Source organism: Ovis aries, chromosome 2 (assembly GCF_016772045.2).
Source record: "Ovis aries strain OAR_USU_Benz2616 breed Rambouillet chromosome 2, ARS-UI_Ramb_v3.0, whole genome shotgun sequence".
NCBI lineage: Eukaryota > Metazoa > Chordata > Mammalia > Artiodactyla > Bovidae > Ovis > Ovis aries.
In genome coordinates, this window is record NC_056055.1 from 105,694,050 (window position 1) to 105,721,224 (window position 27,175).

Sequence of the window (27,175 nt, forward strand, 5' to 3'; positions counted from 1 at the left end):
CTCAATCCTTATAGACTTCTTCCTTTTCTACATTTGTCTCCTTGGCCCTGAGCCTGCCCTGTGTAAACTGGGCTAGCCAGGAGGGCTGTTTGTTTTACCTGAGGTCCTCACTCTGGTCCTTGGAACTTCCTTTGTTCTATTTTTGTGGGCTTTTCCCTTCTTTGTCTTTTAGCCACCACCATTTTGGACTCCTTTTTCCCATTCTAACTACTTAACAATGAGATTGCAAAGAGTTGGACATGATTGAGCTACTAAAATTTACACTTACTTACACCAATGATGGACTTCCCTGGTGGCTCAGACAGTAAAGCATCTGCCTACAATGCGGGAGACCGGGGTTCAACCCCTGGGTCAGGAAAATCTCCTGGAGAAGGAAATGGCCGTCCACTCCAGTATTCTTGCCTGAGAAATCCCATGGATGGAGGAGCCTGGTAGGCTACAGTCCATGGGGTCGCAAAGAGTCAGACACGACTGAGTGACTTCACTTCGCTTCACACTAATGATAAGAAACAGGAAGATGTAATAAGCCTAAACTTGTTGTTTAGACGCTCAGTCATGTCCAACTCTTTTTCGACCTTATGGCCTGTAGCCCACCAGGCTCCTCTGACCGTGGGATTTCCCAGGCAAGAATACTGGAGTGGGTTGCCATTTCATTCTCTGGGAGATCTTTCTGACCCAGAGATCAAACCCATACCTCCTGCTTTGGCAGGCGGATTCTTTACCGTTGAGCCACCAGTTGTAGGTACCCACTCTTCCAGCGTCAAAATACAAAGCTAAAGGACACAGCCAAACATATATCAGAGCCCTAATCTTTGTAAACCAGGAGGTATTTCTGCCCAGCTGTGCACATCTACTTTCTAGGCCTCAGTATTTATGTCTGCGAAGAGATATGGAATGATAAAGCCCATTAGTGAATGGACTGCTGAGCTGCATCCATAGAGTTGAGAGGCTTCAGGGACCCTGCTGAATTACTAAAGAAAAATAGGCGAGGAGTATACTGGGGTATACAGTAAGCAGTCTTTGCTAGAATTGACATATTTTTTCCATCTTTTATGTCCCTCCTTCTTTGTCTTTAGGTGTTGTCACTCTTATAAATAGGTTATTGCCAAATTAAAAATTCAATATTTAAGTGTGTTTCTGTACTTACCATTTTACTGATTGATCTATTGATTGACTTTTGCTTGCATTGTTTGTGCTTCCTTTGGTTTGGAAGTTACATATTCTGTTTTTATTCTTATAGCAATGATCTATTTTTAATCAGTAAACCTATCTTTAAAAAATCTCTAAAATTAATCATTATCTTCATGTTCCTCCAATAATACAAAGACTGTGGAATGTTTTCTTGTAGTAATTTTCTTCTCCCTTTTCATGTTGTTGTTTAATGTTTCAACTTTATTTTTATACTTTTTAAAATTACTCATGCTGCTGCTAAGTCTCTTCAGTCGTGTCCGACTCTGTGCGACCCCAGAGAATGAGACAGCAGCCCACCAGGCTCCCCCGTCCCTGGGATTCCCCAGGCAAGAACACTGGAGTGGGTTGCCGTTTCCTTCTCCAATGCAGGAAAGTGAAACGTCAAAGTGAAGTCGCTCAGTCATGTCCGACTCCTAGCGACCCCATGGACTGCAGCCTACCAGGCTCCTCCGTCCGTGGGATTTGCCAGGCAAGAGTACTGGAGTGGGGTACATACATTTTATTTTTAATAGTCCTTGCTTATTTGTATGCTCTAATGTAAATGATTAACTTATTGCATGCTTATTACTGCTTTTTCATCTTAATTCTTCTCTCTTTGCTTAATTTACTGTTTTATGAAGAACATCTTTTAGTAATTATTTTAGTGATTATTATAATGGCAATATAGTTGATGTACAATATTATCTGAGTTTCAGGTATACAACATAGTGATTCAAAAATTTTAAATGTTATACTCTTATAAATGTTATTTATAAGATAGTGGCTTTATTTCCTGTGTTGTACAATATATTCTTATAGCTTATTTATTTTCCACATAGTTGTGTGTACCTCTTAATCCCCTACTCCTGACCTCCCCTTCCTTCCTTCTCCCTACTGGTAGCTACTAGTATGTTCTCCATATCTGTGACTCTGTTTCTTTTCTGTTATATTCATTGGTTTGTTTTATTTTTTAGATTTCACATATAAGTAATATCATACAGTATTTGTCTTTCTTTGCCTGATTTATTTCACTTAGCATAATACCCTCCAGATCCATCTATGTTATTGCAGATGGCAAAAGCTCATTCTTTTTTATGACCAAGTAATATTCCATTGTATGTATTTGTGTGTATACACACACACACACATATATAGCATTGTTTATATATATATATGTATGTATATGTATATGTTTATATATATATATATATATAAATAAGATGTGATAAATACACACACACACACAATGGAATATTAGTCATAAAAAAGATATCACTTTACACCTGATCAGATGGCTGATTCAAATAGGTGTGAAGTGATATCTTATTGTGTTTTTTAATTTGCATTTCACTATCTTTTCCCCACTGTGTGTTCTTGGCGCTCATGTGAAATGAATGGGATTAGAGATGACCTGGAGTGATTATGTCCTTGATCATATGTGCATAAGCTTATTCTGGGCTCTTATTTCTGTTCCATTGATCTATGTGTATGTTTTTATGCCAGTACCATACTGTTTTGATTACTGTAGCTTTATAATATAGTTTGTAACTAAGAAGTATGATACCTCTACCTTTGCTCTTCTTCAACATTGTTTTGACTCTCTGGGATCTTTCATGGTTCCATATGAATTTTAGAATTGTTACTTCTATTCTGTAAAAAATGCTGTTGACAATTAGAATATCACCTTTATTCAACTCTTGATGAATGAATGTCTCTTGCCAGTAAGTATTAAGAGAGATACAGGTTCTCGCTCTTGCTTTGGAGACCACTTTCCTAATGGGTCTCTAATGGGTCTCTAACATTGTTCCCTCATCCAGCTGAAAAGAGAGGCTCTTCAGATAGTCAGCAGGCTGGGATATTTTCAAGTTTTGGTTTATCTCTATGTATAAAGAATGCACATCTTAAGTGAAAGAGTAAAATGTGAAGCAAGCCTAAGGATTGTGGAGTATTTTGAGGACATTTCCAGAGGAGTCAGTGTGCTCATATAAGGATCCCCTGCTTCCTTCAGAGTCTGAGAGTTTTCTTGGGTCCTGTCTAGATGCCTTCCTTACTCTGGATACTGAACCATGGTTATCACTCCAGGTCATGTCTAATCCCATCTCTTTTTAATCTCCTGTTCCCTAATGACTCCACAGGAGAATTTGGGGATTTTTAGTATCTTTCCTGCTAAAGACACCAACACTGGATTTTATCAAAGGTTGAATAGTGTCTGGGAATGTGGAACCCCGTACAACCCTTCATTCATTTCAACCTCTGTTATCCTTTTGTCTTTTCTCAGTACCAGTGAGTAGCTGGAAAGGCAGGGCTGTCATTCAGGCCAGGCCTTGGGCACAGTTTTCTCAGTCCTATTCTAGGTCAGTGATTGGTTCTCTGCAGTTAGAGCCCTGTCCTCTCAGAATCACAAGAGAGTCTGAGCTGAATTCAGCAGTGAAGCTGAAGAAGATTGCTGCACACCCAGAATCTGCCCCCTTCCATCACTGCACCGCTTATCCTGAGCAGCATGTGCAGAACTCATTGGTGCATCTGTACATGGGTTGGTGACATTGAACAGTGAGGCAGATATGCAGCAGCACCACAGTAGTCAGTGGGACAACCAGCGCGCGAATGGAAGTTGCCAGGTTTGCCTGTCACACGTTTTTTTCCTTTTGCTTTCTGTTTCTTTTTTGGCCACACTTCAGGGCATGTGGGATCTTAAGTTCCCTGACCAGGAATTGAGCCACCAGGAATTGAGTGGAAGCGCAGAGTTAATCACTGGACTGCGGGGGAAGTCCCTACCTGTAGTACTTTTGTAAGGTTCACTGGTAAACAAAGCGATGAATTCTAGTGGGACAGTTTGTTACTTAGACACAGCAAAGCAAGACCAGCAGGTGTGTTAGCTCCTAGTCTCACAGGATGGCACTCCTCCAGAGTGGCCAGATGGCAAATGGCAGAGGTGGTGAGCCACTCAGCTGTGGAGAAGCCAACTCTGAACCATGGCCAAGTGGTCTGATGGCTGAACCCAAGGGGGTTGAGGCGGAAAGTCTCATGATTTCATTCTCTGAAACCAGGGAGGTGGATGAGAACCTGCTTGGTTACAGCCTATCGTAACATAGCCTTTGTCCTTGTGTTTCAAGACCTGCAGGGTCAGACCCAGTCAAGACTCGTGCAGCCTTAAGTGAAGTCAAAGTGGTCCATGTGAGAGATATACAAGGTCATTAGAGGCTGGGGTAGGTCTGTTCCTCTACAGCGAGAGGCTCAAAGAAATGGTGACTGGGGAACTGAAGGTATGGTAGGGTAAAGCCTAGGTGTAAAAAGATGCTTCTATAGTTTTGGGGCCTCTATAAATAATGTAGACAACCGTTCTATGAGTAAAGATAAAAATAGGCACTGAGGAGAGTGTGAATATCACTTTGAAGTGAGGAAAAATATATTATAACCTGTTTTCATGAGAACCTTAAGTGTCTTTAGGAAGACATCAGCTCAGCTTTTCAAATCTAAGATTATAAGATTTTGATGTTCTGATGGCTTATGGCAACCCACTCCAGTACTCTTGCCTGGAGAATCCCATGGACGGAGGAGCCTGGTGGGCTGCAGTCCATGGGGTCACGAAGAGTCAGACATGACTGAGTGACTTCACTTTCACTTTTCTCTTTCATGCATTGGAGAAAGAAATGGCAACCCACCCCAGCATTCTTGCCTGGAGAATCCCAGGGACGGTGGAGTCTGGTGGGCTGCCATCTATGGGATCCCACAGAGCTGGACACGACTGAAGTGACTTAGCAGCAGCAGATGGCTTATAAAAATGCTGAAAACCAACAACTGTGGGCACATCACAGTGTCAGAGTTCAGTTTAAATTCTCTGTCAAGTTAATTGGTATTTACTGGCTTCTTAAGTCAGGGGTCAGGGTTTCCTTTGAGACAGCACTCCAGCTGAAACATACAGTAGGAAACTAACATTTCACTTCCAAAGCACTCAAGTCTGCAGGTACCATTTTTATAACATCTTCTGTATAATTCTGATGATAATGGATTCAAGCCTGGAAAGAAAATGAATGGGAAAAAAAAAAAAGAAAATGAATGGAAAGATTATTCATTATAGACCTTTCTGTACTATAGAATGACTAGTCCTTCCATTTTTGTCAAAGTGGATTCCAAGAGACTTGTTCATAGTCTGATACTATAATTGAAAAAATTTAGAAAGGTATGGATTGAACTGTGTCCTCCACAGGTTCGTATATTGAAACCATAATCCCCAGTGTGACTGTTCTTGGATATAGGGATTTTAGAGGTGACAGTAAAGTTAAATGAGGTTATAAGAGAGGGGGCCTGGTCCAATAGAATTGGTGGCCTTTTTGACAGAACACACAGAAACAAGATGGCTGTCTGCAAGCTAGGAAGGTAACTCATATCAGAAACTGGTCTTCAGTTGCTCTTGGACTTCCCAGCCTCTGAAAGTGTGAGAAGATAAATTTTGTTTAGGCCTTGCCACACATGATATTTTGCTATGGTAGCCTGAACTGACTGAGACAGTTAATAACTTGGAACTTTGCCCAAATTGGTCGAATAATAAATTCTATAAACAAGTTACCTATATATGTAGTCATTAACAAAATACTTAATTATTTGTTCATTCTTAAGCTAGTTTTTTATAAATCCAGGTACTGTTTAGGTACAGATTGAGTATGATACCGCCAAGAATTTTTGGTCTTGGCTAAAAAGGAAGCACAAAAAATGCATGAGAGAGAAGAAAATATTACAAGTCCAGTGAGGTATATGCAACGTGGAGTGGTGGTGTGAGTTCAGAGGAGGATGGAAGTGATTCTGAGGATGGGATGTATTATTGAAGCCCAAGGCGTTTGAGCTGGACCTACAGTTTAGTGGACATGCAACTCTATAGAATCATCAGAATATGAATGTTTCTTTTCACATGTAAGAGAGTGTTGAAAGAAGAAAGAATGCTAAAATTTGGCCATCTGTGGAAATTTTGAGTAAGCGTTTACCCCATTTATTTTGCCTGGAGCTTCCCTGGTGGGTCAGACCATAAAGAATCCGCCTGCCAATGCAGGAGACCCAGGTTCAATCTCTGGGTCAGGAAGATCCCCGGGAGAAGGGAATGGCAACCCACTCCAGTATTCTTGCCTGGAAAATCCCATGGACAGAGGAGCCTGGCAGGCTATAGTCCATGGGGTTGCAAAGAGTCAGATGTGACTAAGCGACTAATGTACACAGGAAAAAAGGAGGAGGTCAGGGTTACTAGGTTAGCAAGATGGATGCCTAAGAAGATGTGGAGTATAATGGTCTATATGTGAAATGTGTAATGATCCCTATAGAGAAACAAGAAGTTCTTATAAACGTAATAAGCTGTGGGCATGTATACAGCACTGAATGGAATATTGTAGACTGTGCTGTTGTTCACGGTCTAGAGCCCATGGATTCATTGCCATGAACCGTAGTGGATTGCAGTGGCCTGCAGAGCTTCTCAGAGAAGGCGGTGGCACCCCACTCCAGTACTCTTGCCTGGAAAATCCCGTGGACGGAGGAGCCTGGTGGGCTGCAGCCCATGGGGTCGCTAAGAGTCAGACACGACTGAGTGACTCCACTTTCACTTTTTATTTTCATGCATTGGAGAAGGAAATGGCAACCCACTCCAGTGTTCTTGCCTGGAGAATCCCAGGGACGGGGGAGCCTGGTGGGCTGCCGTCTATGGGGTCACACAGAGTCGGACATGACTGAAGTGACTTAGCAGTAGAGCTTCTGGAGGTCTGGACTCTATAGATTCTTTTTTTTTTTTTTTTCTATAGATTCTTAAATCCAGCCTGTTGAGCCACATGATATGAACACCTGGTTCATCTGCCTAGAGAATACATGAGAGGTTGAGAAATTAAGTAGCACCCTTCAACATATGGATGTGAACTGATTCAGTAACACTAAATGAAGAGAATTCTCAAGATGAGATCTTCAAAGTCAGTAATGGATGCGGTCAGTATGAGGCTAGCTGGTGCTCTCCCTAACATTTCTCCAGCTGCTACCTCATCTAATCAGATATTTCTCATTTCACATGAAGCCCATCAAATCTCTTGGATTTATGGCAGTTCCTAATCTGTTTCCCTGTGTACCTGAAGGATCTACAAATGATAAGTTAACTGTGAGTAATTTGAGTATATTAGAGAGCTTTAAAAATTAAAACTTTAAATTGACTACTATACCTAGGCATGTTCCTGAGTAGACATGCAACAATAGTAGCAAAACAAAATGGACTATTACTAATAAAAATATAATGATAACTCTTATAAGTCAGGAACTGTACATATGTATATTCTATACATTAATTTATTTTATCCTTGCAAGACTCTGGAGTTATTATTATTTCCATTTGGTAAATGAAGAAATTACATTTCAGAGATGCTCAGACTTTTGCCTCAAACTGTACAGCTGCCGTTTGGAGAGCCAAGATTCAAGGTACTTCAAAAATTACAGTTTATGGTGGTAGGACATTCATAGGTTTGCATAGTGCAACTGCTGTTCTAGACGAGGATTCTGCTAGGAAGAGTCCCGTTTTACCTGCTAGTCCTGTATCCCAGAAGACGAGGAACACAAGCACAGTGAAGGGCGACACCATGGCTGGCCCCTTCTTGTTGAGGAGGCTCCTGGCAGGGTCTGATGCAGGCTGTCCTAGAGCAGAGAGGGAAAGATGAGCATGCCATTCAGCACAAGCCTCTCAGGTCTGGGGATGATCTGCTCCAGGCAGATATGCCTCACTGACCTCCCCTGAGGCAGCTGAGCTGGCAGTGCTCATATGAGGAAAAAACATCCAGCCGTGTCCTGTTTGACAGCTTTTCCTATTGGCAAAGGCACTGCTCACCACCTTGGAAAACCTGGATTTTCCAAAAGACGAACAGAGACCTGTTTTTTTAAAAATTTCTTTTATTTTTATTTATTTTAAATAAATAAAGTTAATTGTTTGACTTTTATGTTACAACAGAAATGCAATTTTAGCAAATTCATAAAATATGGAGAATTACAAGGAAAGAAGTTACACTTGAGCCCCACCTCTGCAGACACAACATGTGTGTTTCTCAAGAAAGTTGATTGTGTGTCTAGTTTTTTGTTTAATATTTTATCTTGTGTAGTTACAGACAGGATATACCCATATTTATGTATTCTGCTTTTGTAAGGTGATATCAGCTCATTCAGTCACTCAGATGCATCCAGCTCTTTGCAACCCCATGCACTGCAGAATGCCAGGCTTCCCTGTGCATCACCAACTCCCGGAGTGTGCTCAAACTCATGTCTATTGAGTCGGTGATGGCATTCAATCATCTCAATCTCTGTTGTCCCCCTCTCCTCCTGCCTTCAATCTTTCCCAGCATCAGGGTCTTTTCCAGTGAGTCAGTTCTTCGAATCAGGTAGCCAGAGTTTTGAAGTTCGGCTTCAACATCAGTTCCTCCAATGAATACCCAGGACTGATCTCCTTTAGGATGGACTGGTTGGATCTCCTTGCTGTCAAATGGACTCTCAAGAGTTTTCTCCAACACCACAGTTCAAAAGCATCAATTCTTTGGCACTGAGCTTTCTTTGTGGTCCAACTCTCACATCCATACATGACTACTGGAAAAACCATAGCCTTGACTAGATGGATCTTTTCGACAAACTAATGTCTCTGCTTTTTAATGTGCTGTCTAGGTTTGTCATAGCTTTTCTCTCAAGGAGCAAGCTCTTTTAATTTCATAGCTGCAGTCACCATCTGCAGTGATTTTGGAGCCCCCCAAAATAAAGCTGTCACTGTTTCCAATGTTTCCCCATCTATTTGCCATGAAGTGATGGGACTGGATGCCATGATCTTAGTTTTCTGAATGTTGAGTTTTAAGGCAACTTTTTCACTCTCCTCTTTCACTTTCATCAAGAGACTCTATAGTTCTTCTTAACTTTCTGCCATAAGGGTGTTTTCATCTGCATATCTGAGGTTGTTGATATTTCTCCCAGCAATCTTGATTTCAGCTTGTGCTTCATCCAGCCTGGCATTTCACATGATACATGCAACATGATAAGGTGATGTGTACATAAATATTTTGTGTTATTTTAAACTTCATAAAACTAAAAAAGCCGTGCAATGTTTTATTAACATCATTTTAAAATAGCTGTCACTATTTTAAAAAACATCTTTATTGAAGTAGAGATGACAAAAATGCAGATATTAAAGTGTAGTTTGATAAATTTTGACACATACCTTCTTGAATGTGAAACCATCATCATATTCAAGATAATGGACATATCTGTGTCTTCCAACCATTGTTCATGATGTTTTCCTCGCCAGTTTTATTGAGGTGTAATTAATGAGGAAAATTGCATGTATTTAAAGGAGTGAAATGTGATGATTTTAAGTATACATTGCAAAATGATTACCACAATCAAGTTAATTAACACATCTCTCACCTCTGATATTTACCATTTTGTGTGTGTGTGGTGAGAATATTTAAGATTTAGTCTTGCAGCAAATTTTAAATATTCAATCTAGTGTAATTAGCTAGAGTCACGATGCTGTACCTTAGATCTCCAGTACTTCTTCATCTTGTGATTGGGAGTTTGTTCCCTTTGACCAACATGTCTCCCCACCAGACACCTGGAAACTGCCAGTTTTACTTTCTGGTTTTCTGAATTGGAGTCTTTTGAGATTTTACGTCTAAGCGAGATCATATGGTATTTATCTATGTGGAGTGTTTTTTCACTCAGTGTGATGTCCTCTAGGTTTATCTATGTTGTCACAAGTGGCGTGATTTCCTTCCTTTTTATGACTGAATAGCATTCAGTATGTATGTACATACTGAATAGTATGTTTGTACATTTTCTGAGATATCATTTTAATTTACTTTGAATATGTACTGAGAAATGGAATTGCTGAATCACATTGCAGTTCTAATTTTGTTTTTTTTTTGAGGAACTTCTGTATTGTTGTCCATAGAGGCTATATCAGTGGTGCTCAAATGTTCCTTTTTCTCTACATCTCTGCTAATATTTGCTATCTCTTGTCTTTTTTATAATAAACATCCCAACAGGTGTGAAAATACTTATCATTGGATTTTAAAAAATTATTGGTTGATTTATTTGGCTGTGCTGGGTCTTCATTGCTGCAGGAGCCTTGTCTCTAGCTGCAGGGAGCGTGGGCTACTCTCTCGTCATGGTACGTGGGCTTCTCATTGCAGCGGCTTCTCTTGTGTGCAGCATAGGCCCTAGAGTGTTCAGGCTTCAGTGGCTGTGGCACACAGACGCAGTAGCTGCAGCCCCTGAGCTCTGCAGCACCGGCTCAATAGTTGCGGTGCGCCAGTCTCCTGTACTTACTGCTGAGCCACCGGGGAACCCTGTCCTTGGACTTTGATTTGCATTTCCCTGATGAGACTAGGGATGTTGAGAAACTTATCTGCCCATTGGTCATTTGTATGTCTTCTGTAGAAAACTGTCTGTTCAGGTCTTTTTGCCTATTTTTAATTAGCTTTTAAAATTTGCTGTCAAGTTGTGTGAGCTTTCTTGTATATTTTGGATATTCATACCTTGTAGATCTATGATTTGTAACCATTTCTCCCATTGCATAGGTTGCCTTTTCATTTTGTTGATAGCTTCTTTTGCTCTACAGAAATTCTTTAGTTTGATGTAGTCCTACTTATTTTTGTTTTTGTTGTGTGTGCTTTGGATTTCATGTTAAAAACATAATTGCCAAGACCAATATCATGGAGTTATTTCCTCATGTTTTATTCTAGGAGTGTGTGCTCTCAGGTCTTACATTTAAGTCTTTAATACATTTCGAGTTAATTACTGTGTATGCTGTAAGATAAGGGTCCAGTTTCATCCTTTTGCATGTGGCTATCCAATTTTCCAAACACCATTTTATTTTTTATAGAAGTATAGTTGATTTACACAGTTATGTTAATTTTGCTATACAACAAAGTGATTGTTATATACATATATATATATACATTTAAAAAAAAATTCTTTTCCATATGGTTTATCTCAGCATATAAAGTATAGTTCCCTGTGCTACACAGTAGGACCCTATTGTTTATTCACTCCATATATAATAATTTGCATATGCTAACCCCAGACTTACAGATGGTTATATGTCCAGGATTAGGATTGCTCAGGACTATTTATTAAATACATCATAGATTTCCTATTGTGTATTCCTTGGCAACCTTGACAGATGTTAGTTTAATGAATGTATTTGGGCTTAGCTGGGCTCTTCATTCTGTTCCACTGGTTTGTATCTATTTTTATGCTAGTTCCATACTATTTTGATTACTGTTTTGATTGTATTTGGGAGATGATTAGGTTGTGAAGGAGACAACCTAATTCCATTCCATTCCTTCTTGAATGGAATCTGTACCTTTACAAAAGAAGCTCCGGAAAGATCTTTTGTCCCTTCCACCATGTAAAGTTACAGTGAAAAAACAGACCCTCACCCAACACTGAATCTGTTTGCACCGTGGTCTTGGACTTCCCAGCCTCCAGAACTGTGAGAAATCAATGTCTTTTGTTGACAAGCCACCTATTTTAACCAGCTCATCCTTAGAGATCTCACTCCTGGGGAAGGCCTGAGGCATACTCCCATGGCCCAGCTGAACTTACACCATCCTTTTAGCTGGAAGCGCACATGTCGAAAGGAAGATCGAGGTCAATGAAAGGAGGAAGCCTGTAAGGTGTGATGAAGGGACATGTTTCTGATCCTAGAACTTCCCAGCGGAAGATGGGAAGAGCCTTGTTTCGAGCTGGGGTGGATATTGGGGTACAGTGTGGCCCACTCTGCCATATAGGGCTGATGGGAGAATCCATGGAAGTCAGAGGGTAGGAGTACATTGCTGCCATCTCCTTAGCAACTGGGGGACATCAGACCAGAGGAGCGAAGGGTGTGAGCACAGCAGCTTCTCTGATCACTGGGAAACTTGACCTAAACCTTGGGTCTTCTAAGGCATGATCCAGAACCCTCCACTCTTTCACCAGATTCCTCTAACTGCATGTTGGGGTGGGACTTAGTGTGAGGATTAAGATCATAGTTTCAGTGTGTCTAACAGCCTACAAGCTCTGAGCAAGAACTTCCGACCAAAGCCTAAGTCCAAACCCATGTAGGAAAGAACCTTTAACCAGCTGGTTACATATAACCATGACATGAGGATACTAAAGAAATTCCTGTTTGGACCTGGAGAAGTTCCGAGAGGAAAGTGGGGTCTGGTTGTCGCAAGCGATCAAGAGACACTTCTGCCTGGAAGGGGCTGTGTAATCAGGTGAATCCACTATTGCCTTCAGCAAGATTTGATTATGTTTGGAGTCTTAGGACATTCTGTGAGGAGATGTTGGCTTGGAACTGGTCCCTGGCCACACGCAAGGAAGAATGTTCTCAGTGCTTTCTTTCAAGATCAGATGCCCTTATGCCACTGGCCAGATGCCCAGAAGGCCCCTGGGCTAGTTTACCTTCTTCCTTAGCTTCAGACAGATTGTCTGTAGAACATGGTTTTTTCCTTTGGGCATTTGAGTCTCTTCCTGGTCCTTGAGTTTCCTAGCACAGTTGTAGCAAGCAGGGCTGTCCTTGTCTCCGTGGGTTTCTGTGAGGGCTGTGAGAAAGGCAGTTCTGCAGCACCGGTCTTGGACCTGGTGTGTGCCAAATCCTCAGCCTTACTCATGACTCTGAGCAGATCAGCAGCCGACTCTGTCCTTACTCAGACTTGTGTCTGTAAGAAGTGAGTTACAGACCCACGTGGGGAAAATACAGAAGGGCCATGATCACTGTGAGCACGGAGGGGAAGTCTAGCATGGGGCATGGAAATGGAGAGCTCTAGAGAGCAGGCAACCAGGAAGGTTCCGTTCAGTTCAATTCAGGGTGCCCAACATTAGTGGCACTTTATGCCAGGCCCTTTGCTGGGTTCCAGGGACATAGAGCATAGAGAAGATTCCTGCCCTCACTGGTGCATGGCCCATAGGTTATAATTTTCATATAATGAGGTAACAGGCTTCCCTGGTTGCACAAATGGTAAAGAATCCTCCTGCAATGCAGGAGACCTGGTTTCCATCCTGAGGTCTATGAGTGAAATTTTATTAATTAATTTAATTTTATTTTTTATTGAAGTATAATTGATGGACAGTTTTCAGGTATACCATTATTTGGAATCAATTTTAGGTCTATAGCTCTCCCAGTGTGAACAACATAGACCATTGAAGTAATTGTTTAAGAACACAATGATTGGTGGTAAATAATTTGTAAGATTATTTTGTTAGGTAAAATTTGTCTTTTCCCCATAAAAGTGAAAAGGAACAAAAGAAAAATACTTAAAAAATCTTGTCGAGAGAACAGCTGAAGGATGTTAAAATTTTGGGGGTGCTCTTATTTCTGTTCCATTGATCTATTTTTATTCTGGTACCATGCGTTTTGATTACTATAGCTTTATGATATAGTTTATAATTAAGAAGCATGATGCCTCCAGCTTTGTTCTTCTTTCTCAGCATTGTTTTGAGTATTTGAGATCTTTTCTGGTTCCATGTTAATTTTAGAATTGTTATTTCTATTCTGTAAAAATGCCATTGGAAATTAGCATATGAATGGTTCTTGGCATTAAGTGTCCATAATTACCAAAGGCACAATCAGAGACACAACCAGATATTATGAAGTTTTGATGAAACAAGAAAACTTGTAGTTCTTTTGAAGGGATTGAACCTGAGTCTGATCAAGCCTGTGGATCCAATTGCCTATCTTCAGGAAATATGAGGACAGAGGCACAAGTTAAACCTCACCATGAGTGAGTACCCAGTCAGCAAAATCCAGGTTGTGGGTAAATCTACAGGCCAGGTGTCCTAGGCTACTTAACAGGTAAATTGTAAGAGAGCAGGAGGGAGAACACTCAGACAAAAAGAGACGAAAAGATATATCAAGGAAAAAATAAGCAAGAGGAAATTTTATTTTTGTAAGAATGGTGAGTTGTCTGGTAGAAATAGAAGTTCAAGGACATGATTACAATAAAAGTCAAGGGTTGTGGTAACTTGAGGGGGTTATGACTGGGATGGGGTTGTATGGAGGTGTTTCTGGGGTACTTCAGAGTTGTGCTTTTTTATATGAGTAGTGTTTACTATGGGGTTAAGCATATAATAATTTGTGAAGCTCTACCTTTGTCTTGGGAATTTTCTATATATGTGCTATATATTTTACAACAAAAAGTTCTTTTTTTTTTTTTTAAAAAGGGAACTAATGAGAAAGCAGGTTGGAAGGATGAGATGTGGCAGGAGAATTGGCACTTATTCCTCCAAAGAAGAAAGTAAAGAAGGAAAAAACATACATTACAGATTTATGCTTGCTTATTGAGTGAGTAGGCTAGGAATAAGGTCAATGGTAAATCGTTTAAAACCCTCTGACATCTCTTTTTACTGAACTAGAAACCAAGTTACTTGCTGAGAGTAGGAGGGGCTGTGATGGGTGGTGAGGTCAAATAGCCTCTGAAGTGAGAGGAGTGACCTCATGTCTAAACTCAGCTTGCTTGCAGTGTTGTGTGGTATTCTCCAGTGGCTTTCAGAAGCCCAGGAGTTTCTACTGGGCAGATCTGTGGCTGAATCTTCTTCCATGCCATGTGATAGAAGGAAAAAACCTTAGTGTCCTGGAAAAAAATTGTTTGTTGTGATGCCATTTGGGTCCTAGAATTACCCAGGAATATGAAAGATGAAAAGTTAATGTTTGCCATGGGTTAAATTGTGATCCTCCAAGGATGTTGAAGTCCTAAACTCTAGTACCTGTGAATGTGACCTTATTTGGAAATAGGGTCTCTGCAGATGTTTGAGTTGAAAATCATTTGGATGGGCCCTAATTCAATATGACTGTTTCCGTATAAGAGGGCAAAATTGGACACAGGTACAAACACATACGGAGGGAAGACAATACGAAGACCTGGGGAGAACACCATCTACCAGCAATGGAATGCCAGGGGCTGCCAGGAGCTGGGTGAGGGGCTTGGAGCATATCCTTCCTTCACAGGCCTCAGAAAGATGCAGTTCTAAAGACAGCTTGATTTCAGACCTCCAGCCTCCAGAGCTGGGAGACAATACAATTCTTCTGTTTAAGCCCCAGGTTATGGCAGCCTTAGGACTTACTACAGTGCCCTAGAAAAAATATTGGGTTTGGTTGCTGTGATGTATATGTGATGTACATGGTCCATGCTCTCATTGAACTTGTAGTCAAGTGATGAAGCAACTACTAAATAAAAAAAAATATATACACAAATTCTAAGATTTTGCTAATAATAATTCTAATTATTTGCTAATAATGAAAAAAGCTCCTATGAGAAAATTTAACAGGGGAGAATATAATTTAGGTAGGGAGTATCCAGGAAAATTTATTCCATGGAGAACACTGAGAATACCTCTTTAAATGAGTAAATGTTAGGTGAAGACTGGGGGGCAGGGATGTAGATTTCCAGGATGTGTACACAGCATGGGCAGAAGCTGTGAGGTGAGCTTGTTTCAGAAAAGTAAAGTCCAGTCAGGTGGACCATGTGAGACAGTGGGCACATGAGACGGGTAGGGCTGCAGGAGGCAGTTGGGCCAGATGAGGGGGCACGTTGTCCATGTAAGCAGTTTCTACTTTAGCCCAATAGGAAGACAGTGAAAGGTTTTACTTGTGGCAAATGCATGATCCAATTTCAGTTCTATAAAGGTCATTTGATAACTGCATGAAAGAGAAGCAATAAATATGTGAAAATGACATGGGACACCAGTTAAGAGGCCATTTCCTTAGTCTTACAACAAATGCTCCTTGCCTGTTCCATGGTGCGTGGAGCCTCAGCAGATGAATGACTCGTCACCAGAAGCTCCTGGGAGGCGGTACCCTTCAGAGTACAAGCCAGCATTTCGCTGGGATGCAGGCAGAAAGGTGTGCTGGGAGAAGGTGTAAAGCAGCAGGAGCTGGGGTTCTGCAGGGCAGCAAGAGTAGAGTTAGAGGCCAAGAAGCTTGGCTAGAGAAGAGCAGATCAGAGCCAGATGGGGTGCATGAATGTATTTCTGGCTGCACTTGCTCCAGGCTGGAAAGTGGTTTTCATATCCCCAAGTGCATCCATGCTCACTTGGTCATGTCCCCAAATTTGTGTCTTTCATGAATTTTCTTTACATATTTTTTTTTTGTTCTGCAGTTCTTTTGAGGAGTCTTCCCCAGCTCTGTAATCAAAATCATATCACACACTTCCTGAAGCCGGAATGCATGAAGCCAAAGTGGTACCTGTTTATAAATTTTCATGGACGTGAAAAGCACACAGGAGGGAGTGATGGAAGAATTTGTTCCTGTCCTGGGTCTTTTGCTCTCCTGTTAGAGGAGCCCTATTTCTCCCATCTCCGGTTTTTTCTTCTCTAGCTTTAAATGTCTTCTTCTGTTCTCTGGGTCTAACCATCCTTGAAGTGTACATTTTACAAAGGACAGTTTACAAGAATTGCGTTGCTTGGCCCCACCAGAAGCCTCTGTTATAGGAAGCATCAATGGTGTACAGCCTGTTTTACAGGGGAGAGAACTGACATTTGGAAAGGCAAAGCAAGTGCCTTACTGAAAGCTCATCAAGCTGAGTCCAGATCTGAACTTGGATTGCCTGATTCTGGGTTCTGTATTTATATAAGGTCAAACGAAGGTTTTGTAAAGCTTAAAATGCACTGTAAACTGTCAGGCACTCTTGATCTTCAGTCCTTCAAAGCAAGAGTTCTAACACAAATTCTTTGTATATCCCACATTGCCCAGCATGGAAGACTCATGTTGATGGTGTTATAGGACTTTGCCCTGCTCTGTGGGAAGCTCTGATTTCCCAAAATAGATTGCAGCCAGATTAGAACTGGGGTGGACCATTCTTAATTATTCTCTATGCATGAGCCATGTAAGTTGTGTTGCTGCCATTTGTGATACGTATAAACTCGAGAAAGTCCTTTTTTCTACCCAAGCTTCATGTTCTTTGCATTTTAAAACAAAGAGTGATATCTACCTGGCATTTCTTTTTTTCAAGGTGAGAGATTGAAGACAGCTATCAAAAACACACTGTCAGCTAGGTAAGGTAGCCTTACCATTCTCTGTATACTATAGGCATTTGTTAAATGAATGTACAGTGAGGATACAAAGAAACCTACATAACATCCTACCAGGCCATCAGGGCTGTTCCCACAGTCCTAAGTAATGCACGTTGCAAGTGGTACTCAAGAAGTGTATTTTAATGGTAAGACATTATGTTCAAAGACAGACCTTTATTTGATTGAACTGTTCAGTGGAGCAAGCAGATGTTCTTGTTCCTAAAAGGTTCACTAGTCACGCAGCTCACTATTGCTCAAGACCTACATATAGAGTGACTCTGCCCTGCTCTCAGCTGTCCCTTTACTGATTGGTTCAGCTATGAGGAGCTTACTCTTGGTCCTTGTGGTCCTTGTCTTGCTCTCCTATGTTCCACCAGGTAAAACGGAATCTCTTCCCTGTGGAATTATGAACCATCAAGGGAAAGAGGGTACGAGGTCCTACAAGAGTGAGGAGGAAGCTGGACTTGGATGAAGAAAATTGAAACAGAGAGGCAGAGATGGATGCTCCAGGCTGTTCCAGGGAACAGAGATAAGATGCTAAGGACACATAGTAGTTTCAAAGAAGACATTAGTTCTGGATTTTGGTCTAGGGAATCTGTGAGTTTTGTGGGGGAACTGAACTGATGGCATTGGCAGAGCAAAAGCATGAGACCTTTTGAGGATACATAGCGGGTGGGGAGGGACTGTTCCTCTAGGACTGTTAGAACTTGCACTTCGAAGTCAGAAACCAAGGCAAATTTGATGCTGGGCAGAATCAATCAATAGAGCAAGTTGTTCAAATATATTAACTTTAAAGCCTGATAGGAGCATATGGAACATTGGTTTGAGGGGTCAAAATTTGTGTTCTATGGAAAGAAATCAGGAACTTGATACTGAGAAGGGTCCACTTAAGTCACTGAAGCGTCGAGTCAACAACTTTGCTTGTGGTTTGCTGAAGTCAGCAGAGAGCTTTCACCCTTTGTCTGAAAGCTTCACATTCTAAAGGTATCATTTAAGGGCCATAGGTAAGTATTCGAGAGGCAAATGAGAATTGTGGGATTTCTGTCATTGTTCTTGATGGCAGGACCTTTGGACTCATGATGTCTCCCCTGGACTCCTTTGTCCCCAGGGGGTGCCCCAGGGATAATGGGCTTGTGAAAGGCAAATTAGCTTGCCAGTGGCCATTGGTCAGACCACATTGGTTACTTTTACACTACAAAGGCCCTTGGGCAGGCTGGGTGGAGAGACTGGTAAGGTTGACACAAGAGTGGGGAATTCAGTAGAATGACTCAGAGCCACTCTCACCCTCTTAAGCTGCCTGCCTACCACTCCGGATCCCTCAGCCTCCAGAGGCACCCAGGTCTTGAGGTGAGGAGAAAGACTACTCACTGATTGAAATCTAGGCATCAGGTCCTCCAGACCCATTCACACTCACCAGCCACCAAGACTTTCCACTGCTTTGTGATTAAGCCTGGGCAGGCAGGCAGGCATGCAGGAAAAAGTCAATGAGAAGCAGGCCTAGAACCAGGGGCTTCTGTACTTCTGTGTCGGTGATCTTTCCTTATTTAAACGACACTTGATAATCAGACTGTTATCTGTTCGAGATCCTGCCTGTCTCCTGCCATGGGGCCTTGACAGACTCCTGGGGTCTAAATGTTTTCCATTGCAAATAGTTCCAAGCAAATCTGCGGGGCCCTGTTACCTGTCTATAGTTGATGAGTGACTCACATGCGTTGGGACTGTGGAACCTAGTGACTCATAATACATCTCTGGGAAATAACTTAAGAGCAACTGAAAAAGGGACACCCAACCGTAACATGACTGGGGTCTTTGGAGCCTGTTCAATTTACCATTAGAAAGTTGTAAAGTGTAGTCTTCAGTCTTATCCAAGGCGTTATGACCCTGCGTGTTTAATTCTGTTTTTGTTGGCAGTTAAAAGTGGAGCAAATGCATTCATAAGAAGATTCTTTAACACATGCTGGCGAACGAAAGGTATTTGCAGGAAATCATGTTATAAAAGTGAAATATATCATGTATTCTGTGACGTGACAATGCTTTGCTGCATTAATAAAAGGGATTTGCCTTCAATGGTTGGGAAATAGTTGTATCTGAGGTTCCTGCTGACTTCCTCTGAGGACCTTCTGAGATGTACCATCCCATTAAAATGATGGCTTTAACCTATCAATATTTCTGTGTTGGCTGTATTTCTCTTTATTTAGAGGAGTTCATTGTCTCTCCCATGGAAATAATCTCTTAGTCGAATTCCTTGTCTTCAATATTTTTATTCTTTGTTAATTTTTCCTATTAAAATTTTCCTAAAAACTTTTTTTTGAAATATACCATGTACTCAGAAAAATGTAAAAATCATAAATGACCCTCTTAACAAATTTCACAAATTTAGCACATCCATGCAACAGTAGTCTTGCTTGGGAAATTCTACAGACAGAGGAGCCTGGCAGGCTACAGTCCATGGGGTCACAGAGAGTTGAACATGACTGAACACACACACACACATATACACACAATTCATGTAATTTTCACAACACTATGATGTAGGTACCACGGTTATCCCATTGTATAGATAAGGAAACAGGATAGAGACTAGAGAACTTATCCAAGGTCAAATAGTTTGAAACTGGTGGGGCTGGTGTACGTACTATAGATGAAATAACAATGTGGTGGATATAAGTTGAGGAAATTAATGAAAAAGTGCACACGTGAAAACAGTGTGAGCTTTTATGAAATATTTACTTTAACTTGACCATCTACATATATAATTACCACGAGTTTCCTTTATCCGTCATATTAATTATTCTTATATAGACAAGGGAGTTTTAAACATCTTTAGATTTCTGAGGAAGATGGAGTTAGACTCTTCACCACTTTTTTTTTTCCTTGAATTTTTTCTTCTCTTTGCAGCAGATGGTCCAGTCGGCACAGTATCTAACTGCGTATTCGTTAACATTGCACTTCATTCTGCAGTTATAGTACCCTGGAGGACATCCTTCCTGAAAAAGGCTTCTGGCTTTAAAAAGAGAAAACACTGTATTGTGTGTTTGTATATTTTAATATTTGAGCACTTTAATATTTGAAGTGTTTCATAATAAAACAACAACAATAAAGAACTTTCCAGAAAAAATGACACACACACAAAAAAAGAATGGTGAAGAGAAAACTGGCAGTACTGAATAAAGATAAATGAGAGTTTCTTTTCTAGAATAGTTAGTGAGCTGAGGCTGAAAACGGGCAGCGTTTCTGATAAGAACTGTCACAGCATATTTTTGGCTATGCTAAAATTAATGATCCATTTAAGTGTGGGGATTCATGATTCAGGAAAGGGTGTTTACTTTTAGAAGTGAAGTGTCTGAAGGTGAGTGGGGATAAAATCTCATGTACAGGTGAAGAGGTTGGCCTTAGGTCGGAGTATGAAGTTTAGAAGGCAGGGTGAGATAAAATTAGGTAAGGGTTCATGGTAGTGGGGAAATGGGGATTTTGTCACTTGTTGCTTTTCCTGTCTTGGTGAAAAAACAAATCATCAACTGAGAATGAGAATGGGATGGGGAAGTTGGGTCTTGGTTTCCGTTTTCCAGTGTGTTTAAGCTCAGAGCCGTTGCATCTTTACTGAGGAGGTTTTTGAGACCTGCACAGGGTCCCACATGCCATGACCTCTCACCCTGGTTTCTAGTTCTGGATCTTAGGTGTTTCTATCTATCCCTTTACCCCAAGGAAGCCTAAGTTTTATAGGAATCACTTGCATTCATTTCCTTACTTAAAAATAGTGTTAGTACTTGAATTTCATCCCTATATACTGTAATTTAGTTTTTTCTTTTTATAATTTTTGATATTCCTTCTAAACCTACAGATTTTTCCCAAATCCATTTTTTATAGTTTTCTTCCGGTTCTTATGTTGAAGAACTTGGGGTGTTTAACCTGTAGTGTTTCCTACAGTTTGTATTTTTCTGATTGCTTACTCTTAGAGAAATCAGCATGTTCCTGCGTCCTCTGCATTTTCAGCAAATTGGCAACTGAATTCAGACGCTTGACCAGACTCATGTTGGATTCCTTTAGCTGGCTGTAGTGCAGCTGGTGGTGATGACTGTGTGTGTGTGTGTGTTTTATCAGGATGCCCTTAATGTCTGGTTGTCTATCTTTTGGAGATAATGGCAGCTTCTGATTCCCAATGACTACATTCATTAATAATGGGGGTTGTATGTTGGTGACACTGTAGTTATATATCTTTTTCATTGTTGAGTTGAAATGTACACAACTCAGCAAGTTTGGTGACTATTTACACTTGAGCGTCTTCACTTTATCACTTTACACCTGTGAAATCATCACTACTATCAAGATCATAAGACACTTTAATCACATATGAAAATTTCCTCTCACTTCCTCTATTATTATTATTGTTGTTATTATTATTTGTGGTAAGAATGCTTAGCATAAGGTCTAGACTGTGAAAAATCCAAGTATACAATTCTGTATTGTTAACTGTGGGTACTGTGTGTAGTAGAGCTTCAGAACTTTTCTGTCTTGCATAAATGAAACTTTGTAGCTTTTGGCCAATGTCTCCCGGTTTCTTCCACCCATCAGGCCCTGTTAGTATGAGTGTGCCATTTTTGGATTCCGCATATAAGTGAGATCACACAGTATTTGTCTTTTTGTGTTTGACATTTCATTTAGCATAGTACCCTCCAGGTCTACCCATGTTGTCACAAATGGCAGGATTTCCTTCTTTTTTAATGCTGAATTTATCATATATATATATATATATATCTATATATATCTCACATTTTCTTCTTATGTGTGTATATGTTTTTCACTTTTATTGAGGAATGACTGATAAAAATTGTATACATTTAGGGTATACAATGCAATATTATGTAATATATATTGACTTGATACCACCGCAAGATAATTAACATGTCCAACACTTCATGGGTCATCCTCTTTTGTTGTAAGATCACTTGAGATCTACTCTCAGCAAATTTCAAGTGTATAATACATTATATTAACTATTTTTATTAACTATAGTCACCGTATTGTACATTAAGTCTCTGGAACTTGTTCAATTTATAACTGGAAGATTGTACCCTAACATCTCTCCGTTTCCTTCCCTGCCCATCCAGCCCTTGGCATCCACCATTTGACTTGCTACTTCTTTGACTTTTACTTTTTTACGTTCCACACATAAATGAGATCACACAGTATTGATCCTTCTGTGTCTCACTTACTTGACTTAGCATAATGTCCTTCAGGACATTTGTTCATGTCAATGCAAATGGTATAGTTTCCTTCTTTGTAAGGATGAACAATATTCTGTGGTATGACCACACACACACACACACACACACACACACACACACACACACACACACAAGACATTTTCTTTACTCATTCATACATTGACAAGACACTTTGGTTGTTTCCTTATCTTGGCTAGTGTGAATAATACTGCATTGAACATGGGAGTACACTTATCTCCTCAGCATCTCTATTCAATATCATTTTTTGAATATATACTCAGAAGTGGAATAGCTGGATCTTATGGTGGTTTCTAGTTCTAATTTTTAAAGGAGCATTCATATTTTTTCATAATTACTTTTTCAATTTATATTTCTGCAAAAGTGTACAACGTTTCTCTTTATATATCTACCAATACTTATCATTATTATTATGATAATAGCTATTTTAACAGGTGTGAGGTGATATCTCATTGTGGGTTTGATTTGCATTTCTCTGATGATAAGTGACTTTGAACACCTTTTTGTATTCTTTTTGGCTATTTGTATATCTTTTCTGGAAAAATATCTGTTCAGGTCCCTTGCCCGTTTTTAATTGCTTTATTATTATTTGGGCTATTGAGTTGTGTGAGCTCCTCATGTGTTCTGCAAGGAATTTGCAAACCCTTATTGCAATGGCACCCCACTCCAGTACTCTTGCTGGAAAATCCCATGGATGGAGGAGCCTGGTAGGCTGCAGTCCATGGTTTCGCTACAAGTCAGACACGACTGAGTGGCTTCACTTTCACTTTTCACTTTCACGCAATGGAGAAGGAAATAGCAACCCACTCCAGTGTTCTTGCCTGGAGAATGCCAGGGATGCGGGAGCCTGCTGGGCTGCTGTCTATGGGGTCACACAGAGTCGGAGGTGACTGAAGTGACTTAGCAGCAGCATTGAGTATAGGCTTGCAGATATGTTCTCCTATTCCTTAGGTTGTCCTTTAACTCTGTTGATTGATTGTTTGTTTTGCTCTGCAGAAGCTGTTTAGTTTCATGTAGTCCTCCTTATCTCATTTTGCCTTTGGTGCTTGTGCATATCCAATAAATCATTGCAAAGACCAGTGTCATGAAGCTCTTCCTTCATGTTTTCTTCTAGAGATTTTACAGTTTCGGGTCTCCTGTTTAAATCTTTAATCTATTTTGAATTGATTTTTTTCTATAAATGTACTCTGCATATGGCTATCCAGTTTTCCTAACATCATTGGTTGAAGAGACTCTCCTTTCTCCATTGTGTAGTCTTAGTACTCTTGTTGAATATCAGTTCCCTCTGTGTTTTTTTTTTTGGGGGGGGGATTATTTCTGAGGTCTCTATTCTCTTCCACTTTTCTACGTCTTTTTTTTTTTAAAATTATTTATTTGGCTATACCACGTCTTAGTTGCAGCATGCAGGATCTTTGATTTTCATTGTGGCATGCCAGATCATTAGTTGCAGCATGTGGGATCTAGTTCCCTGACCAGGGATGGAATTCAGGCCCCCTGCATTGGGAGTGCAGTCTTAGCCACTGGCCCACCAGGGAAGTCCTTCCATATCTGTATTTATGCCAGTACCATACTTTTACAATTTTTATAGCTTTGTAATATATTTTGAAGCCATGAATTACTACGCCATCAGCTTTGTTCTTCTTGCTCAAAATTGCTTTGCTATTCAGGGAATTTGGTGGCTGCATAAGAATTTTAGGACTCATTCTTTCTTCCTTCTCTCTTTTCTTTAAACAAAATTTTCAGCTGTTTAAAAGTTTTAAAAAGCTGTTCTAAATTTTTTTTTTCTATTTCTGTGAAAAATAACATTGGGATTTTCACAGGGATTTTACTGAATTCATTATTTGCTTTCAGTTTTATGAACATTTTAGCAGTATTAATTCTTTCAGCTGCTAAATAAGGGATAGCCTTTTATTTGTGTCTTCTTTAATTTCTTTCATCGATATTTTGTAGTTTTCAGTGTACAGGTCTTTTACCTCTTGGGTTAAGTTGTATTCCTCAGTACTTTGTTCTTTTGATGCTGTTATAAATGAGATTGGTTTCACAATTTCTCTTTTGAATAGTGTGTTGTTAATATGTAGAAATGCAACTGGTTTTTGCTTATTGATTTTGTTTTCTGTAACGTATTGAATTTTTGTACTAGTTCTAAGTTTTTGATGGTATCTTAGGGTTTCTACATATAAGATCATGTCATCTGCCTACAGAGGTAACTGAGTCTGAGTTGTTTCTAACTTGAGCCTGGAAGCATATTCAGTGATACAGCAATGCCAGTCAAATATATATATATTTAAAAAGAAACAGCTTAAAGAATGGGAGAGAATATTTGCAAACCTTTATCTGCTAAAGGTTTAATGTCAAAAGTATATGAAGAACAGACTAGTGAAAAACAACTAAATTAAGAAATAAGTAAAGAATTTGAGTAGAGAAATATACACATGGTCAATAAAACACTTAAAAGATGCTCAACATCATTAATGTTGCAAATTAAATGCAAATTAAAACTACAATGAGATTTCACTTTATACAGTTAGTATAGGATGACTATAATAAAAGAAACAGACAATAACAACTGTTGGTGACTATGTGAAGAAATTGGAATCCTCAGGCACTGCTGGTGGGATTTTAAAATAGTGAAGCTATGGAAAATAGTTTGACAGTTCCTCAGAAATTTAAACAGTATAACCATAAAACACAGGTATATTTCCAAGAGAATTAAAAATATATCCACATAAAAGCTTGGATGTAAATGTTCAGAGCAACATCATTGATAAAAGATCCAGACTAGAAACAACCCAAATGTCCATCAACTGATGACTGGATGAATAAAAGGTATATCCATTTACTACAATACTATTTATTAGTTGAAAAAGATTAAGTACTGATGCATGCTGCAAAATGGATACATTTTGAAAAACCTGTTGCTAAGTGAAAGAAAACAGACACAAAGTGTTACATGTTATCTGACTATGTTAAATATCCAGAATAGGTAAATGGATAGAAACAGAAAGCAGGTTAATAGTTGCCAGGGTCTGGGGGGAGGAGGAAGATGGTGAATGACTGCTAATGAATATGGAGTTTCTTTTTTGGAGTCATGGAATGTTCTGGAATTGGATAGAGATGATGGTTGAATAACTTTAGGAATATACAGAAAACCACATAAGAGGTACACTTTAAAAGAATGAATTTTATCTCATAAAGGAAACAAGAACAATAAAGGACTTGAATTTCTTGAATTTCTTTAGGAATTAAAAGGTGATCTTAAAGTAGTAAGTGCATCATAAAAGATGTCAATTGATAGTAATGTAAAACCCAGTGATAAGCCCAATGATTAATATATATTTAACACATAGTATTGATGGATTTTAAAGTTAATTTGGGAGGGTTAGATTGATTATTCAATAAGTAGGCCCTGTAATTGGTTACTTGGTTAAGTGTTAAGATGGAATCTTAAGTCCCACCATACATAAAGTAATTTCCACATAAGCCCTTACCTAGATCGGAGTGTTGTGTAAACCACAGATTGTGATGGAGCAGCCTCCTCTTCACCTGGGCCCTTCTAATCTCCACTCATTTTCCATTTTTTTCAGTTCCCCAAATTTCCTCTGTTCTGTAACCTCCTTTCACCTTCTTTAGATCAAACACAATCTTCAAGTAAGAGTTTATAGGTTAAATCACTGGAGGGTGCCACCTTACAGCTGTTGCCCTAACCACCAGCTCTCCACTACTCTCCCATTCTTTGTTATATGGTACAATCTGTTCTTTTTCTAATTTATTTTCAAACTCTTGAAAGACCTTGTATTCTCTTTCACTTATATTTTCATAACTTTGGAATGAAAGGTTTCCATCTTACCTTGAGGAACTATGGACAGTAAGGCAAGAACCCCAAGGAGGGAAAGCAAGATCTTCATAGTTGAATAAGAGAGAATCTGTAGCTGGGATGGAGAAAACTTCTTTCTACATTCAGTACTCAAGAAGTGAGTTGCTGTATGATTATTGAACCTTTCAGTGGTGAGAACATTTCTGCATTCCAATGAGCCTTCGTATCAGGAGATGCCATGCAATGGACATGACCATCAGTCATCCACAGGACATTTGTCAAGTGTCGGCAGGGTGTGGGCCGTGACAGAAGAATGTACAGCTCTTACAAAGAAACAGCAGCCACGATAAAGGCAGAAGGGGATACTCTGTTGAAAAATCATTGTCTTATGGTTCCTGGAGGTTAAGGCAACATTTACAGAGTAAAAACATCCAATTTGTTTCCCCAGTAACACAATAAGAGAAACACTAGATATAATAACATACCTACTTTTTAAAAAAAAATATTTTGAGGAATGTATGTTAGCAGACTTCAGCAATGGAATTGTTTTTGAAACCATACACAGGCTTGTGAGATATACAGAAGCTTATGTTTGATTGTCTCTTTGCCCAGCCAACTAATGAGATCAGCTTATTTTTATATCTAGAATCTTAGTGAACGCACATTGTTATACATCACTGTCATATGCAATGTGAGGGAGACCAAAAAGGAAGAAAGGGACTGAGGTGCATTTGGGAAAGCAAATAGCACAGGAATGACGATGGCAATGCAGTCTGAGCATGTGTCTGAGAAAGTGGCACAATTACCTTGCGTGTGTGCATTTTCAGTCGTGTCCAACTCTTCGTGACCCCATGGACTGTAGCCTGCCAGGCTCCTCTGTCCATGGAACTTTCCAGGCAAGAATACT

The 27,175-nt window shown here is 39.8% G+C and overlaps 1 protein-coding gene across 2 annotated transcripts; it reads right to left on the reverse strand.

Moving 5' to 3' along the window:
• Positions 1 to 3,988: 3,988 nt before the first annotated feature.
• On the reverse strand, positions 3,989 to 26,505 carry DEFB134 (defensin beta 134). 2 transcript variants are annotated; one of them, XM_027964776.3, is made up of 3 exons: positions 26,302 to 26,505; positions 7,711 to 7,821; positions 3,989 to 5,186 (listed from the first exon to the last, which is right to left on the reverse strand). In XM_027964776.3, the coding sequence occupies exons 1-3, from the start codon at positions 26,357 to 26,359 to the stop codon at positions 5,044 to 5,046; spliced, it is 312 nt and encodes a 103-aa protein (XP_027820577.2). In that variant the 5' UTR covers positions 26,360 to 26,505; the 3' UTR covers positions 3,989 to 5,043. The 2 variants fall into 2 exon arrangements, with proteins under 2 accessions (XP_027820577.2, XP_027819753.1); XM_027963952.3 differs by lacking the exons at positions 3,989 to 5,186; positions 7,711 to 7,821 and adding an exon at positions 19,920 to 20,215 and having other exon boundaries at positions 26,302 to 26,454.
• Between the last annotated feature and the right edge of the window lie 670 nt (positions 26,506 to 27,175).